Below are 16,617 nucleotides of genomic sequence, written 5' to 3'. Positions count from 1 at the left end.
CTGTGTCTACCCTGAGTTTGCCCTGAGTCTGCTGTGGGTCTAGCCTGTGTCTGCCCTGAGTCTGCCCTTGGTCTACCCTGTACCTGCCCTGAGTATGCCCTGGGTCTCCCTTGCGTCTATCCTGTGTCTGCTCTGGGTCTGACCTGTAACTGCCCCGGGTCTGCTCTAGGTCTACCGTGTGATTGCCCTGAGTATGCCCTGGGACTACCTTGTGTCTGCACTGAGTCTTCCCTGGGTCCACCCTGTGTCTGCCCTAAGTATGCCCTGGGACTGCTCTATGTCTACCCTGCAACTGCCCTGGGTCTGTTCTGCTTCTGTCCTATGTCTACCCTGGTTGTCCTATGTTTGCCCTGTGTCTGTCTTTATTCTGCCTTGCCTCTTTCATTGGTCTATTTTATGTCTGTCATTATTCTGCCCTTTGTTTACCCTGTGTCTACCCTGTGTATACCCTTTGTTTGTCCTGGGTCTGCCTTGGATCTGCTGGTTCTGCCCAGAGTGGTCCTGCCTTGAGTTTCTACTGAGCCTGTTATGGTTTTGCCCTTGTTCTGTCCTGGGTCTCTCCTGAATTTGCCCTGAGTCTACCCTGTGTCTACTCTTTTTTTCATGGGTCTGCACTGGGTCTACCTTGGATCTGCTGGTTCTTCTCTGTTTCTGCCAAGAGTCTGCCCTGGTCCTGTCCTGAGTCTCTTTGGGTCTGTTATGGTTCTGCCCTTGTTCTGTCCTGAGTTTGCCCTGGGCCTGTCTGTCTGACCTGGCTCTTCCTTGGTGTATCCCTGGGTCTGCCCGGGTTCTGTTTTGAGTCTTTACTGAGTCTGCCCTGAGTCTGACCTCAGTCTTTTCTGAGTCTGACCAGGTTCCACCCTGGCTCTGCCCTGATTCTGATCTGGGTCTGTCCTGGTTGGTTTGGTCTCAGAATAAGACATTTTACAGCTCATGTGATCATCACAATTCAACCCAAAAAATTGACTCGCACACGATGCAGGTGTTAGTGGATTTATTGGAATCCCTTGATATTTCTCCAAACACAGTTATCGCAATATCTGAATCAAGATATACAGTTTAGAGGAACTAGTTGCATCTGTTGTTTGCTGATGTTGAATATTTCCATACAGTCGAGTGGGTTTCGCTAACCGGTAGTGTACAAAGCATTAGAATTAAAAAGTCTGTCAGAAAAAAAAGTCCAATATGAAGAGCAAACAGGTTTTCATCACAAATAGGAGGAGGAGGAGGAGATATGGCTTTGTCTCTCGGATCTGGACTCTTTATCCAGCATTAGGGTTTTGTACATCTGATACACTGGACGAAAAAAAAAAATTACAAATAAAAAAAGGGAGCTTTTTGACTGTCCTTACTTAACAGTCCTGCACAGAGACATGAAGAAGGAGGAGTAGAAGAAGAAGAAGCTGGGTGTGTTTAACGTGATGGTCTGAAACAGGAAAACACACCTTGCCCTTACGTCGCAGAAAGACGCAAAATGCTTTTATACAAATGCATAGTATCGATATTATAGAAAAAAAAGAAAAATGTACAAAACAGTTAAGCGCTACCTCTGTGCAAGATGAAATCAAATTCCGAACGAAACAGAAGAAAGATCGTCATTCCGGATGGTTCTGAGACCCAAACAGTACGAGTGTGTGTGTTGCCTCCAGCACCACGACTGAATTTAATCTCTTGAGGTTGTCGGAATTCAACTCTGTCATTTTTTGAAAAATTATTTTTATAGTCTGAATTTTAAATTCCTTTAAGCTTTTAAAGTCCTTCCTATGTTGTGAAGGACTCTTTTCTATTCTTTTTTTCTTTCCTAAGAAAAAGAATAATTCTGATTCAAATTAGACCTAATTCAAATCCGAGGAAGCATTACTCGAGCGTGCGGCTATTCTGAAATGGACCGACGCCGGATGACAGAGTGATTCGCAGCAACCCGAAAGCATAGCGAAGTTTGGCAACGTGTTTGGCGATTGTTATTTCTTTTCATATTAGCGTGCCGTATGCGCCAGCACCGGTTTCGAATCCCTTCGCTTAGCAAAGCCAAAGGGAGGAAAAAAACAGGTTTTAGTCAATCTCACATTCAGATTGTAAAAGTAGCTCACACGTACATATACAATTTAATGTACATTCATACTTACAGGGGCGTCGAGCTTAACACACACACAACGAGTGACGAAATAAAAATTCAAACCGAAAGGGAAGTCGCTAACATTTTTTTCGCTAACACCCAACAAATGGTTAAAAGTAGAAATGTTTCATACAAAGCAACGAAATAACGCACTGATTTATTTACAATAGATAGATACTGTAAAATGGTAACTCACGTGAGATAAAAAGGCACAGTTTCCCTTCTTAAATACACTGTAAACATCTTCAAAAAGCATGCATAAACAATTCACTTTACAAAAAAAAAAGATCTTGTATAGTCTTTGTAGACAAAGTACTATTTTCTTCTCTTTTTTTCTTTATTTCTTTTTTTTTAAACCAGCAAAATAGATTTCTCTCAAAAATACTTTGCCATACATCCTAGGAACCTTTCCACATGTATTCTCATTTACATATATTCATATATATATTTATGTACTCATATATAAAAAGAAATCGAAAAAAAAAACAACAGGGAGCAGAACTTTTTAAAAAATAATAATAATAATAATTTTAATAATAATAAAGAGAAAAAGGATCAGATATTTGACAAGTTATTTTCAGGTCCTTTACACACTTCTCACGGCGTTCATCAGCGCAGTAGCAGGACGTACACCAACAAGCGACACCACGGGGCCGATGGGGTCTAAAGCAGTGCTCTGGCTTCTCTATAGTCCCACTTTATCATCGTTTTACACTTCAACAACTTCAAGCATGTAAACTAACAATATAACACACACACACACACAGGGCAATGTGGAAAAAAAAAGTGCCTCATCCCATTCCCACCCTCCCCACACATCACATTACTGAAACAAACCTAATACATACACACACACACACCAGTCTTCTGTCTGACGTCACATTATCTCTGCTGTGCAAATTAGAGGCTAATCACGTGGCAGGAGACGAGTCACTCAAACATAACAGTCTCCAAATATATCACGAAAACACACTAATAATAATAATAATAATAATAATAATAATAATAATAACAGCAACAAAAAAAAACAATAATAATAATTTATATTATTATTATTAATGTTACTGCTATAGTTATTATTCTTGTAACACATTATTCTTTCTATTATTTTGAATAATTATTTTATTGCAATTTTTAGTATTTCTAATTTTAAGTCAGTCAATTGTTTTAATAATAATAATAATAATAATAATAATAATAACAATAATAAGATTAAGAACACAGAATATATTATTATTATTATTATTATTATTACAATATCTTGCACTTATTAAGGAATGAAGATTCATTATTATTATTATTTTTATTATTATTATTATTATTATTATTAGTGTGTGCTTTTAGTGATATTTTTTAATATTTTAGTGATATTTCATAGAGCTGTTTGCGTGAATCCGGTTGGAAACCTCTATTCTGATCTACACCCCTCATCCTCCCGCCCCACCTTCCATCTCCTCCTTCACTACCCTCTCCGTCTCCGTCTCCACCTGACTCTACAGCATTACAGAACGAACTCAAGCTTCTCTCACTTTCATCAGTAGCATCACTGTTTCACCTCCACAGCTTTAATAAACCTTAATCAGTAGGACTTCCCTCATGATTAGAATACAGTAAGGTGGAAGTATATGCTATGGGGGAGGGTAAGGTTATTTCTGCGTCTCTGCTCGGGTGTCTATCTGTTCTAAGCTGGAGGCTACTGGAGCTTTTAGTGCTGTTTTGCGTTGTTAGTGTTTTATTTTCTTGTATAAAAGCTGAAGGCGTGCGAAATGAGCAGATCTTCTTCTTCTGCATGAGTGTACATGTTTAGCTACTAAAAATCTTACACCTTATTTATTTATTTAGTTTATTTTTTATTTATTTTTTTTTTAATAATAAGAGTACCAAAGGGACTGGCTTTTAAAAACATGTGTAATGCTTCTTTTATAGATTATTATTATTATTATTATTATTATTATTATTATTATTATTATTATTATTATTATTACTAATAATAATAAATTATAATAATAATCGAAAAAATTAATTTCATTGTCACAAGGGCGCTGGTTTAGTAGCTGTCTATCTATAGTGTAATTAGATTATGATATATGTTTAAAGAAAAAAAAAAAAAACCTCTCTGGCCATTCTGATTGGTCCCTGAAATTGGTGGGCGAGGCTTAAGTCTGTTTCCTGGAAAAACACATCATTTAAGCAGACGCAATATATAACACAGCTGATCGCTGATACATTTCTTTACAAACAAACAAAAAATAACATTTCCGGGGTTGGGAATCGACATATTTTCAATTGAATCTTCATCTTATCTGCAGCATATACGTGATTACCTCAGACAAGAATGTTTTCTAATTTTTTCCCCAATGGAAGTCTAAGGCTAGTTGTTAAATTTTTCTCAAAAATATATATGACTCCATGTAACACCAAGCTATAACAATACACTATAAAACGGCTCAGGAGATTTGCGAGATTAAATAGATAAATACATAAAAACCGGCTGTGTTCTCTAGGTGGGCGGGACTTACTGCCTTCCCCCTGTCAATCAAAGCATCACCAGCGAATCATAGATGTCTGTGAGCTTGTGTATGTGGAAGAGGGCAGATAATGCTTTATTCTGTGTGTGTTAGTCAATTCAAAATTCAATGCAGCAGTGGGTTTGTGTTTAAAAATGGAAATTAAGTAGTAAGAAAATTCCAGAAAGTCTTTATTTGTCACATATACATTACTGCACTGTGAAATTCTTTTTTCGTATATATCCTATCATTGAGGTTGGGGTCAGAGCACAGGGTCAGCCATGATACAGCACCCCTGGAGCAGGGTGGGGTTGGGGGCCTTGTTCAAGAGCCCAACAGTGGCAGCTTGGCAGTGCTGGGGCTTGAACCCTAATCTTTCGGTCAACGACCCAGAGCCTTAACCACTTGAGCTACCACCACAGGCCCCATGCCCCAAACCAGATGTGTTTGGTTGCAGTTTTATATAACATTCCATTAAATAAATTAAAATCCTTATCTGTGTTTCGTTCACTTTTTCATGGTTTCCATGGAGTGACATGAATAAAGGAAAAATTTGATGAATGTATAGAACAACTGATTCATTTTTTTGTATATAAATAGCTTTAAAGGAATAACAACTCAAACTAATTAATGGCACAACAACAGCCTTTAGACTTCCATCATTCCAGTTCATTTACTCATCCTTTCACCAAGTCTTTGATAATCACGGATACGTGGCGGATATGCGCTCCAGAGATTCGCTGGAGATTTCCTTGAACTCTGAATGAGCTCAGAATAAACTTTTCCCTCTACTGTAATGGAGATGCACCTTCTTTTTCCTTCCTGTCAGGCTTGCCTCCAGACATCCTGTGTTATTTGCTTTGGAGTGAAAGATTGTACAGAGAATAAAAGGGAAAAAAACAAAAACAAAAAACAGCTGAGCTGATCGAACGGATCAAATTGACTGATGTTTATTTTTTTAAAAATAAAATTGTATTAAACTCAATAAAGTAGCGCATGGAACCTAAATAAATTCTGCGTAATTATCTTAAATTGTGTAGTGGAACAGAAGTCGGAGTTTCCCGGAGCGGGTTTAGCAAGAATCTCGTTTACCTAAAGGTCATAAAACCAAGCCCTTGTGTGCTTTTCGCTCATCACATCGGTCAGTATTTTGTCAGAGAGCTATGTTAGGGATGTGATCGCTGTGTCCCTCTCCTCTTCTGTACCAAAGTACAACAAGAACAAAAAAAATTAATGAATTAATAAAAAAAAAAATCTATATATATTTTTAGTGACTAATATAAAATAATTATTTTAATTTCAATTATAACAATTATAAAAATTGTTATTTTTTTTATTTTTTTTATTTTTTGTTACTTTTTATTTCTCTAAAATAAAAAGGGCTTGCATATCAGTTCAGGTTTGATTGTTCTGTTCATTTAAACACGCCGCACACTGACCTGCGGTTTAATCCACACGCTTTTCTTTAGATTTTAGGTAGTGTAGCCCTTGGAAAATGTCCTCGCTTTGCCTCTTTTATCCCCAAAATAAAAAATAAAAATAAAAAACAGAACTGTTAATGATGATACAGTTGCTACAGAAATATACTATAGACAGTTTTTTAGTAGTTTTTTTTTTCTTTTTCTGTAAATCGTAATTCCAAAGAGTAAAGTATGTGTAGTGTTGAGATGAGTTAAATAATATAAATGCCTCGGTATTAGATTGCAGGATGTACTGTACTGGATGTGTGTAGCGTGGAGAGGCAAGGACGTTACCGTGTCTCCGTATACAACTGTGTTTTAGTATTATTTATACACTTGTACCTGTGCACTACAGCTTTACCAAAGAAACATATGGCTTCATATCCATAGATAGTCAGCATTGTCTTTGGGGGCAAGGAGAAATGAACTCGAAAAGTTCACTGGCTGGCTACAGACAACTCGTCTTTCTCTCTTTCTCTCTGTCTTTCTTTCTCTCTCTCTGCGTCTGTCCCTGTGCGGGAAGGGGTGGTTTAGGTTGGCGTACGTACATCGGAGCCGCTCGTGCCTGACGTTGTGCATAGCAAGCTGGCCTGACCCACATGTGCCTTCTCTTTCTCCATGTCGTTCCTTCTTTCTGAGGGTTTTCATGTCCTCGTTTCTTCTCATCGTTTCATTCTTCAGTCATTCCTTCGTCTCGTCGTCGCTTGTCTGTTTTAATTTTTTTCATCTCAGCTTTCGTCACTTCTTGTGAAAGTAAAGGATGTGCGTGAGACCCGACTCCACCTTTGGTATCTGGTCACTGATGATCTCCACCAGCATCTCGGGAAACTCCACCTTCAGAGCCTGAGACTCGCGGAAGGTGTAGAAGCAGAAGTCCAGTAAGTTTCCCACCAGCTGCGGGGATACAAAAGAAAGAGATTTCTTCAGAAATTAATATTTCTTTAATTTTTATTAATTTAATTTTTATTAATTTCATTTAATTTATTAAGTGTTACTCATCAGAATCCAGCAGCTTTCTAATAACTAACTAACAAACTAACTAACTAACTAAATAAATAAATAAATAAAATAAAAATAAATATAAAAATAAAACCTCTGAAAAAAGGCTATAAGAAACACTATTAACACGTTCATAAAAATTAGATTAGAAATATGTTTTATATTATATTATATTATATTATATTATATTATATTATATTATATTATATTATATTATATTGTATTATATTATATTATATTTTTCTATAAAAATCACATAAAAAATAATAATTCATTTCATTTTAATTCAAGATACTGTATATGTTTAATTAGCAAATAATTAGCAAATAATTCCTTTAAATTTCACTTCATTTTCTAAGAAACCAGTCCAATTTCCTTTGGCTAAAAATAATAAATAAATAAAGACATATTTAGAGTTTTAATTTCTCTGTGCAGTCACTGTTGCAAGTGACATATAAATATAAATATCTGCAGCAGACTGCAGTAATTATTCCAGTGACGTCATATGACACTTCATGCTGGAAAGGACGGCCATTTTGGACAACAATAAAGTCTTTTTTTTCTCTTTTCATTTGTATAATTCACTAGAAGTGTTTTTTTTGGGGTATAATATGTAAATAAAGTGCTGACTTTTATAAGTTTTATAAGTGATGTTTCAGCAACGGTCGTGTCTGTATTGTTTGATTGACGTGAAGCGTTACAGGTTTTGATTAACACCAGGATCTCTCTTCCTGGAAGCTGTTCTGTCACACTGCTCATCCAGGGTGGTACAGACAGAGCTGTTGCTGTTGTTGTTGTTTTCTGCTTACATCATGCATGGCATCCAGTAGCTTGGTGAGCTGGAAGAAGCGCTGCCACGTCTGTCCCGAGTTGTTTGTTGCTTTGCCCACCGAGCGCCGCAGCTCCTTAATGTAGTTCACCCTCATCTCCTCAAATGCAGCCTGGTTCTTCAGGCCATCCTTGGGCACTAAACAGCACAGAAAATACATCGATACAGAACATTAGACATGTTTCTACAGTGATTTTACTCCTCCATCTCCTCCATGTCCTACTCCTCCATCTCCTCCTTCTCCTCCATATCCTACTCCTCCTTCTCCTCCATCTCCTCCATATCCTACTCCTCCATCTCCTCCTACTCCTCTATGTCCTACTCCACCATCTCCTCCTACTCCTTTTCTCCTCCATCTCCTCCTACTCCTTTTCTCCTCCATCTCCTCCTTCTCCTCCATCTCCTCCTACTCCTTTTCTCCTCCATCTCCTACTCCTCCTACTCCTTCTTCTCCTCTATCTCCTACTCCTCCTAATCCTTCTTCTCCTCCATCTCCTACTCCTCATCCTCATTTTCCACCTACTCTTCCTTCTCATCCTGCTCCTCCTTCTCCTAAATTTCTTCCTACTCCCTCTTCTCCTCCTTCTCCTCCATCTCTGTCTTCTGCTCCTACTCATCCTTCTCCCCATTCTTTCCCATTTCCTCCTACTCCTCCTCCATCTCCTTCTATTCCTCTTTCTTGTCCTACTACTTCTTCTTCCCCTTCTACTCTTAGTCCTCCATTTCCTCCATCCTTTTCTTCTCCTCCTACTCCTCTCACACCTCCATATTCACTCCTACATCTCCTTCTTCTCCTCTTTATCCTCCTTCTCCTCAATCTCCTCCTACTCCTCCTTCTCTTTTATCTCCTTCTTCTTCTCCTTCTCCTCCCACTCCTCTTTCACCTCCTACTCCTCCCTCTCCTTCTACTCCACAGTGCCACTGAGAAGACGATGACATCCTCAATTCTTTTAAAGCAGCCTGAAGATCTTTTTATTTATTTATTTATTTATTTATTTATTTCACCTTGATGCTGAAGTGCAGTCTGGACTGAACAGTGCAGTGACCTGAATATTTCTAAAGGGGATAATTGAAGTCTGTCCTTGTTCGAATGAGAACGATGTTCTGCTTTTTCAGCAGCGAAAGAGAAATGGTTCAATATTTATGCTAATCGATGACTGACAGCTCGCTCTTTATAATGCAGCGTATTTAGAATTCAGCTTTATTGCTGTTTCTTGGAAGGATAAAAAATGCGGATTGTATCCAGAAACCTTCTTCTTCTTCTTCTTTTTTAATTTTACAAATTAGACCAAACAAATCTGAATGATGTGCTCACATTTAAACTGATTTCTTTGTTATATAGTTCTGATAAGAAACTGCAGTCACTAAACACAGGAAATAAACTCTTCTTGTCCTTGTCATTGGCTTGATAGCATTTTTTTGTTCCCTGTAATATCTTTTTCCTGGAGCGGTGCATTAGCTCTACATTTAATTATCATTCAGATGAAATCTTAAGGTCCAAATACATGATATTTATAGCCACAAAACATGGAAGCTCACATTTACTGGTGAATTATACGTACTGATACCATCTACAATATCACATCATGTGCATCTCCTTCATCTCCTCCTACTCCTCATTCTCCTCCTGCTCCTCATTCTCCTCCTGCTCCTCATTCTCCTCCTACTCCTCATTCTCCTCCTACTCCTCATTCTCCTCCTGCTCCTCATTCTCCTCCTACTCCTCATTCTCCTCCTACTCCTTCTTCTTCTCCATCTCCTCCTACTCCTCATTCTCCTCCTACTCCTTCTTCTTCTCCATCTCCTCCTACTCCTCATTCTCCTTCTTCTTCTCCATCTCCTCCTACTCCTCATTCTCCTCCTACTCCTTCTTCTTCTCCATCTCCTCCTACTCCTCATTCTCCTCCTACTCCTTCTTCTTCTCCATCTCCTCCTACTCCTCATTCTCCTCCTACTCCTTCTTCTTCTCCATCTCCTCCTACTCCTCATTCTCCTCCTACTCCTTCTTCTTCTCCATCTCCTCCTACTCCTCATTCTCCTCCTACTCATCATTCTCCTCCTACTCCTTCTTCTTCTCCATCTCCTTCTTTTAGTCCTTCTCCTCCATCTTCTCCTACTCCTTCTTCTCCTCCATCTCTTCCTAGTCCTCCTACTCCTTCTTTTTCTCTATCTACTCTGTCTTCTCCATCTTCTCCTACTCATCCGTCTTCTTTATCTCCTTTTCTCCTCCTTTTACTCTTTCTCCTCCTATTTTTCCAACTCCTCCTTCTCTTCGATCTCCTCGTTCTCCTCCATCTGCTCCTTCTCCTCCATCTCCTCCTACTCCTCCTTCTCCTTCGTCTCTTCTACCCCCCCCTTCTCCTCCTACTCCTCCTTCTCCTCCTACTCCTGGTACTCCTCCTACTCCTTTTTCTCCTTCTTTTAGTCCTTCTCCTCCTTTTAGTCCTCCATAATTTCCTACTCCTTCTTCTTTTCCAGCTCCTCCTACTCCTCTATCTCCTCCTTCTCTTCTATCTCCTCCATCTCCTCCTTCTCCTCCATCTCCTTCTTCTCCTCCTACTTCTCCTTCTCCTCTATCTCCTCCTACTCCTCCTTCTCTTCTATCTCCTCCGTCACCTCCTACTCCTCCCTCTCCTTCATCTCCTCCTACTCTTTCTTCTCTTCCATCTCCTCTTTCCCTTCCCAATCCTTCTTCTCCTCCTACTCCTCCTTCTGCTCCATCTTCTCCTTCTCCTCCTACTCCTTCTTCTCCTCCTACTCCTCCTTCTCTTCTTTCTAATGTACAATATCACATCCTGTGCAATATGGTCTTAATTCCCTAGCACCTTTTTTATACTCTTGTAGACACATTGTTTGTACAGAATATTTTATTTATATTTCATTTCTATTTATTTTTCTTGTAATTCAAAGAAGTCTCTGGCAAAAGACTTTCCTTCAGGATTAATAAAGTTCTCTTATCTTATCTTAAGATACAGAAAAATGCACTCATGGCATCACTCCATCCATGAGGAACAGTTTCATGTGAGTCAGTTGCTTCTTCTCCACACTGTGTAATGATTATAGCCTCGTCTACAGACCTGATGTTAACAAATCCAGCACAAAAATATTAATAAATATAATGGAAATGTCGAGGCACGCCATAGATTCCTACAAACAACAACAACAACAACAACAACAACAACTATAAAAACAATTAGAAAATAAAGCTTAGAAATAGTCAAAACAGTGCAGAAATAATCTGAGATTTGTGTTCATGTTCTTATTGTTCTTAGAAATTGTAGATACATTTAACACGATGTTTGTGTTTATATTCAAGATATTTCAACTTTTTGTGTGTGTGTGTGTGTGTGTGTGTGTGCAGAGGTGGACTTAACCAAAAAGCGAGGTAAGCAGCCGCTTAGGGCCCAATACCAAGAAGCCTATACTGTATAAATCATATAGTACTTATTACTTTTCTATCGTATATTGTATGGTCTGTCTATAACCATTAAAATTGTAATGTTATTATTACATCTTTTTAAATGTGCCCCCCCCATCATTCATGAATAGTGGAACGTTCCTATCGTACTGCATATGATGTATGATTACGTATGATATAATTCCATACCTGGAATTGCTTAGGGACCCCAAAACACTAAGTCCGCCCCTGTGTGTGTGTGTGAGAGAGAGAGAAAGAGAGAGAGAGAGAGAGAGAGAGAGAGAGAGATTATGTGTGTGTGTGTGTGTCTGTGTGTGTGTGTGTGTTTGAGAGAGTATGTGTGTATGTGTATGTGTGTCTGTGTCTGTGTGTGTGTGTGTGAGTGAAAGTGTGTATATGAGAGTATATGTGTGTGTGTGTGTGTGTGTCACTAAAAGTTACATTGTGTATGGATTGTTTGAAGTCGCTAGGTTAAAAAGTTAGCTAGCTACATCTTTATGTTTGTGGTACACACAGTTTACACTGGATACTGATGGTGATTGCAATGCATTGTGGGAACTGGACATCTCCACTAGAGATTTAAACAGGTTTGTTAACATCTAGTTACATAAAATGTGGTGTGCAGCATCAGATAAGCGAGGGCCTGACTGGCAACGATCTTTCAGCACACAAGCTTTAGCACTGTGATTATGGCTATAATTAACCCCCAGAAATGAAAGTGGTTATATTTAGTCTGGTTCTGGAGCTTCAGCTTACTATCAGACATCTGTTACGCTTCTGACACACAGGAATAAACCACACTGCACTTCCCTGTCCTGACATCTGTCTCTGTCATCACATCACCTCACATCACATCACCTCATATCACCTCACATCACCTCACCTCATATCACCTCACATCACCTCACATCACCTCACCTCATATCACCTCACATCACCTCACCTCATATCACCTCACCTCACATCACCTCACCTCACATCACCTCACATCACCTCACATCACCTCACATCACATCACCTCACATCACCTCACATCACCTCACCTCACCTCACATCACCTCACCTCACATCACCTCACCTCACATCACCTCACATCACCTCACCTCACATCACCTCACATCACCTCACCTCACATCACCTCACCTCACATCACCTCACATCACCTCACCTCACATCACCTCACCTCACATCACCTCACATCACCTCACCTCACATCACCTCACATCACCTCACATCACCTCACATCACATCACCTCACATCACCTCACATCACCTCACATCACCTCACCTCATATCACCTCACATCACCTCACATCACATCACCTCACATCACCTCACCTCATATCACCTCACATCACCTCACCTCATATCACCTCACCTCATATCACCTCATATCACCTCACATCACCTCACCTCATATCACCTCACATCACCTCACATCACCTCACATCACCTCACCTCATGTCACCTCACATCACCTCACATCACATCACCTCATATCACCTCACATCACATCACCTCACATCACCTCACATCACCTCACCTCATATCACCTCACATCACCTCACCTCACATCACCTCACATCACCTCACCTCACATCACATCACATCACCTCATATCACCTCACATCACCTCACCTCACATCACCTCACATCACATCACCTCACATCACATCACCTCACATCACATCACATCACATCACCTCACATCACCTCACATCACCTCACCTCATATCACCTCACATCACCTCACATCACCTCACATCACATCACCTCACATCACATCACCTCACATCACCTCACATCACCTCACCTCACATCACCTCACATCACATCACCTCACATCACCTCACCTCATATCACCTCACATCACCTCACCTCACATCACCTCATATCACCTCACATCACATCACCTCACATCACCTCACATCACATCACCTCACATCACCTCACCTCATATCACCTCATATCACCTCACATCACATCACCTCATATCACCTCACATCACATCACCTCACATCACCTCACATCACATCACCTCATATCACCTCACATCACATCACCTCATATCACCTCACATCACCTCACATCACCTCACATCACATCACCTCATATCACCTCACATCACATCACCTCATATCACCTCACATCACATCACCTCACATCACCTCACATCACCTCACCTCATATCACCTCACATCACCTCACCTCACATCACCTCACATCACCTCACCTCACATCACATCACCTCATATCACCTCACATCACCTCACATCACCTCACATCACATCACCTCATATCACCTCACATCACATCACCTCACATCACCTCACATCACCTCACCTCATATCACCTCACATCACCTCACCTCACATCACCTCACATCACCTCACCTCACATCACCTCACATCACCTCACCTCACATCACATCACCTCATATCACCTCACATCACCTCACCTCACATCACCTCACATCACATCACCTCACATCACCTCACATCACATCACCTCACATCACATCACCTCACATCACCTCACATCACCTCACCTCATATCACCTCACATCACCTCACATCACCTCACATCACATCACCTCACATCACATCACCTCATCACCTCACCTCACATCACCTCACATCACCTCACCTCACATCACATCACCTCATATCACCTCACATCACCTCACCTCACATCACCTCACATCACATCACCTCACATCACATCACCTCACATCACATCACCTCATATCACCTCACATCACCTCACCTCACATCACCTCACATCACATCACCTCACATCACATCACCTCACATCACATCACATCACCTCACATCACCTCACATCACCTCACCTCATATCACCTCACATCACCTCACATCACCTCACATCACATCACCTCACATCACCTCACATCACCTCACATCACCTCACCTCATATCACCTCACATCACCTCACATCACATCACCTCACATCACCTCACCTCATATCACCTCATATCACCTCACCTCATATCACCTCATATCACCTCACATCACATCACCTCATATCACCTCACATCACATCACCTCACATCACCTCACATCACATCACATCACCTCATATCACCTCACATCACATCACCTCATATCACCTCACATCACATCACCTCACATCACCTCACCTCATATCACCTCACATCACATCACCTCACATCACATCACATCACCTCACATCACCTCACATCACCTCACCTCACATCACCTCATATCACCTCACCTCACATCACCTCATATCACCTCACATCACCTCACATCACATCACCTCACATCACCTCACATCACATCACCTCACATCACCTCACATCACCTCACCTCATATCACCTCACATCACATCACCTCACATCACCTCACATCACCTCACCTCACATCACATCACCTCATATCACCTCACCTCACATCACCTCACCTCACCTCACATCACCTCACCTCACATCACATCACCTCATATCACCTCACCTCATATCACCTCACATCACCTCACCTCACATCACCTCACCTCACCTCACATCACCTCACATCACATCACATCACCTCATATCACCTCACATCACATCACCTCACATCACCTCACCTCATATCACCTCACATCACCTCACCTCACATCACCTCACCTCACATCACATCACCTCACCTCATATCACCTCACATCACCTCACCTCACATCACCTCACATCACCTCACCTCACATCACCTCACATCACCTCACCTCACATCACCTCACATCACCTCACATCACCTCACCTCACCTCACATCACATCACCTCATATCACCTCACCTCATATCACCTCACATCACCTCACCTCACATCACCTCACATCACCTCACATCACCTCACCTCACCTCACCTCACCTCACCTCACCTCACATCACCTCACCTCACATCACATCACCTCATATCACCTCACATCACCTCACATCACCTCACATCACCTCACCTCACATCACATCACATCACATCACATCACATCACCTCACATCACCTCATATCACCTCACATCACATCACCTCACATCACCTCACATCACATCACATCACCTCACATCACATCACCTCACATCACATCACATCACATCACCTCACATCACCTCACCTCACATCACATCACCTCATATCACCTCACATCACATCACCTCACATCACATCACCTCACATCACCTCACCTCACCTCACCTCACCTCACATCACATCACATCACCTCACCTCACCTCACCTCACCTCACATCACATCACCTCACATCACCTCACATCACCTCACATCACATCACATCACATCACATCACATCACCTCACCTCACCTCATATCACCTCATATCACCTCACATCACCTCACCTCACATCACATCACATCACATCACCTCACATCACCTCACCTCACATCACCTCACATCACCTCACCTCACCTCACCTCACCTCACCTCACATCACATCACCTCATATCACCTCACATCACATCACCTCACATCACCTCACATCACCTCACCTCACCTCACATCACATCACCTCATATCACCTCACATCACATCACCTCACATCACATCACCTCACATCACCTCACCTCACCTCACCTCACAACACATCACCTCACATCACCTCACATCACCTCACATCACATCACATCACATCACCTGACATCACATCACATCACATCACATCACCTGACATCACATCACATCACCTCACATCACATCACCTCACATCACCTCACATCACCTCACATCACATCACCTCACCTCACCTCACCTCACATCACATCACATCACCTCACCTCACCTCACCTCACATCACTCGACATCACTCGACATCACATGACATCACATGACATCACATCACTCGACATCACATCACATGACATCACATCACTCGACATCACATCACTCGACATCACATGACATCACATCACTCGACATCACCTCACCTCACATCACCTCACATCACCTCACCTCACCTCACCTCACATCACATCACATCACATCACTCGACATCACTCGACATCACATGACATCACATCACCTCACCTCACCTCACCTCACATCACATCACATGACATCACATCACTCGACATCACTCGACATCACATGACATCACATGACATCACATGACATCACATCACCTCACCTCACATCACATCACATCACTCGACATCACATGACATCACATGACATCACATCACCTCACCTCACATCACATGACATCACATGACATCACATGACATCACTCGACATCACATGACATCACATGACATCACAT

At 41.2% G+C, this 16,617-nt stretch overlaps 1 protein-coding gene across 1 annotated transcript in view; it reads right to left on the bottom strand.

Annotated features, from left to right (window-relative positions):
* Window positions 1-4,199: 4,199 nt before the first annotated feature.
* The window catches only part of nr3c2 (nuclear receptor subfamily 3, group C, member 2), a 135,830-nt gene continuing 123,412 nt past the window's right edge, over window positions 4,200-16,617 (bottom strand). The window contains exons 8-9 of the mRNA XM_058378561.1: window positions 7,892-8,049; window positions 4,200-6,977 (exon numbers count right to left, since the gene is read on the bottom strand). Of these exons, the coding sequence (XP_058234544.1) occupies window positions 6,822-6,977; window positions 7,892-8,049 (314 nt within the window). The 3' untranslated portion in view covers window positions 4,200-6,821. The remainder of the gene's footprint in view (window positions 6,978-7,891; window positions 8,050-16,617) is intronic.

Source organism: Hemibagrus wyckioides, linkage group LG03 (genome assembly GCF_019097595.1).
Source record: "Hemibagrus wyckioides isolate EC202008001 linkage group LG03, SWU_Hwy_1.0, whole genome shotgun sequence".
NCBI lineage: Eukaryota > Metazoa > Chordata > Actinopteri > Siluriformes > Bagridae > Hemibagrus > Hemibagrus wyckioides.
This window is presented reverse-complemented; position numbering and strand designations above follow the sequence as displayed.